The sequence below is a fragment of the Hyaena hyaena genome, unplaced genomic scaffold (genome assembly GCF_003009895.1).
Source record: "Hyaena hyaena isolate Hyena2069 unplaced genomic scaffold, ASM300989v1 scaffold_110, whole genome shotgun sequence".
In the NCBI taxonomy this organism is placed as follows: Eukaryota; Metazoa; Chordata; class Mammalia; order Carnivora; family Hyaenidae; genus Hyaena; species Hyaena hyaena.
Window position 1 is genome coordinate 2273349 of NW_024080742.1, and position 2779 is coordinate 2276127.

At 60.1% G+C, this 2779-nt stretch overlaps 1 protein-coding gene across 1 annotated transcript in view; it reads left to right on the forward strand.

The window, feature by feature from the left end:
- The window catches only part of LOC120234508 (basic proline-rich protein-like), a 14607-nt gene extending 13132 nt beyond the window's left edge, over nucleotides 1-1475 (forward strand). The window contains exons 2-3 of the mRNA XM_039236384.1: nucleotides 67-471; nucleotides 907-1475. Coding sequence (XP_039092315.1) covers nucleotides 67-471; nucleotides 907-1441 — 940 coding nt within the window. The 3' untranslated portion in view covers nucleotides 1442-1475. The remainder of the gene's footprint in view (nucleotides 1-66; nucleotides 472-906) is intronic.
- The last annotated feature ends 1304 nt before the right edge of the window (nucleotides 1476-2779 follow it).

Genomic DNA, 2779 nt, shown 5'->3' on the forward strand with positions numbered 1-2779 from the left:
AGGGAGGGAGGGAGGGAGGAAGGAAGGAAGGACATCAACGGCGCTAAAGGCCCTGGCTGCACAAAGGGAAGTTGAACCCAGTCAGCCGACCGGCCGGCGCACATGGAGACTTCAGTGTGGGTCCGGGCACGCGCTGTGTCCACAGGCCGGAGGCCGGGCGGCCCGGGGCGAGGCGGCTCGGCTCTGCGCGCTGGGTGTTTGTGCACGAAAGCTGTGGGCGCAGCCGGGAACCTGCCGGACCCCCGCCCGGACCCCCGCCCGCCAGGGGCTCCACGCCGCGTCTCCAGAGCCTGGCTGCCCGGCTCTGGGGGCAGGCAGCGTGCCGGGGCACCTGCGCCCGCGTGCTTTGGGGTCTGCGACCCCGGAGCAGGGGCGCGGGGAAGGCACGCGCCCCCCTCCCAGGCTGGGTTGGGCCTCCCTGGGTTCCGTGGGGGCAGTACCCTCGGCCACCCTCGGGACTGTGGTTTCCAGGTGAGTCGTCTACACGTGTGCGTCTCCAGGCGCTGCTGTAACAGCGCCACAACCCCACAACCGGGGGGCTCACGAGCCGCGGGAGGGCGTCGGGTGGAGGCGGGGGGGGGCCAGGGGTGTGAAATCAAGGCGGACGCGGCAGGGAGGTCGCCGCTGGGGCTCTGCAGCGGCTGCTGGCTCCGGGCCGGCCTCCCGGCCTCGCTCGCGGCTGCACCTGTGCAACGTGCGCCCTCTGGGTCCCCTCCTCTGTCATGATGACCCCCACGTGTACCCGCTCAGGGCAAAGTCCCCCGGATTAACTATGTTAGCGAAGCCTGACTTCTAAACAAGGCCCCGCCCCGCCCCGAGGCTCCAGGTGGACGGGAATCTGGGGGGACACCACTCAGCCCAGTAAACGTGCAGGTCACAGTCACCTCTCCAGGCCCCCTCCCCCAGGAAGCAGCTGCCGACTGTGCTGCTGGGTCCCTTCACCCCGGACACCCTGACCAGAGCGTCCCCAGCGCTTCCTGGCGGCTGCTGGTACTTCCAGAAGGAGGAGGAGCGAAACGGGAGAGTGAAGTCGTGGGGAAAGGCTAGTAATGGCGGGGGCCTGGGGGAAGGAGAGGACAAGCAAGCCCTTGGCCGGCAGTCTGCCCCCCCGCCCCCCGCCCCCCACAGCGGCAAAGCGAGCAAGAGTCCACGCAGCTGGCCGCCGGCAGGCCGGGCGCGTCCTGAGACACCGAAGTGCAGGCGCAAGAGCTACGAGCTGAGCTTCCCGGCCTTGGCCGTGACGGAGCCGCACCGGCCTCCCCGGGACCCACGGCCCGCAGCGCCACCCGACCGACCGCGGGGGGGGACGCTTCCTAGCACCCGGCGAAGCACCACAAGGCGCCCCCCCCCCCCCCCCCCCCCCGCCGGGCTGGGATGTTCCTGCCAATCTGAGTTCTTCACCATGGAATTTACTGTCCGAGGCTCCTCGCCACATTTCTAAGTAAATAGCCATTTTTGCACCTAATATTTACTCATAACTGTGTATCTGTTTGCTTTTTTTTTAAATTTTTAAATGTTTATTTATTTTTAAGAGAGAGAGAGGCAGAGTGTGAGTGGGGGAGGGGCAGGGAGACAGGGAGACAGAATCGGAAGCAGCTCCAGGCTCTGAGCTGTCAGCACAGAGCCCAATGCGGGGCTGGAACCCACAAACCCTGAGGTCATGACCCGAGCTGAAGTCGGACGCTCAACCGACTGAGCCACCCAGGCGCCCCTTATATCTGTCTTCTTAACGAGAACATCCAAATTCCAAACCCTTCAGGTCCAATAAACCGGGGACTAGCCTGGGCTAATGAAGGATGGCGGAGCTGCCCAGACCCACCAGGCAAAATGTTCAAGCCCCACCCAGCCCTGGGCCCCAGCTGCTGCCTCAGATCATTCCTGAAGACATGCGGGCTTCATTCCAGAGGCTTCTGCTGTCTCCTTGTGATTTATATCGTGCTGTCTAATTAAAAAAAAAAAAAAAGTTTAGCTTTTCACTATACTTAATTTTACAGAAAATAAAACTGAAGAGACCATCGGTAAGAGCAATCCCTTGTTCTTGCTAATCTTCGAGATCTACCTCAGCTCATGGAACAACCCCGGGGGACAGTTGTAAAACCCACATCATCTCCCCGCAGGGGTCTCGTGGTGCTGGTAGAACCTCTCTGGGATGCAGCCTGAGCCTCGATTCCTGAAGCTGCTGCGTGCAGAGGAGAGAACGGGGCCCTGGGACACCCCATCAGAAACACAGAAAAGGAACGGGGGGATTGTGCTACGATACTAAATCCGAAGAGGAAGTGGGCCCTTGTTCTGTCATCCTGGTCAGCTAAGACCCGAAACACACGGCGAAACTCGTGTGAACGTCTCTCAGCTGGTGGATTACAGAATTCCCTCAATACAGCAAAGACAACAAGTTTCCAATTAAAGCTTTTTATTGAACAGATGGAGTTCAGTTGTTAGACGCTACCAGGAAGGCTGAACAAAGTTTTATTCCACTTTAAAACATTTGTTTCCCGTTGGGCGAACACGGGTAAGATCAATGAAGCGTTGAGTTCAGAGACACACTCTGTTCGTGGGTTATTTTGCAGGTTTTCAAACCGTAAACAGTTGTTGTCACTCACAATTCGAGGTCGCTATCCGCTGTGTTGTAAAAAGAAACCAGAAGGAATTGGAGGCTGGTTTCAGGGACATAAGGAGCCCATCCCCCAGCTCCCGTGCTCCAGGCTCCCTCCAGGTCACTGGAAACCCGCAGGGCGCAGCTGAACCCCGCCTGCACCCATCACCCATGTGCCCGCCGTGT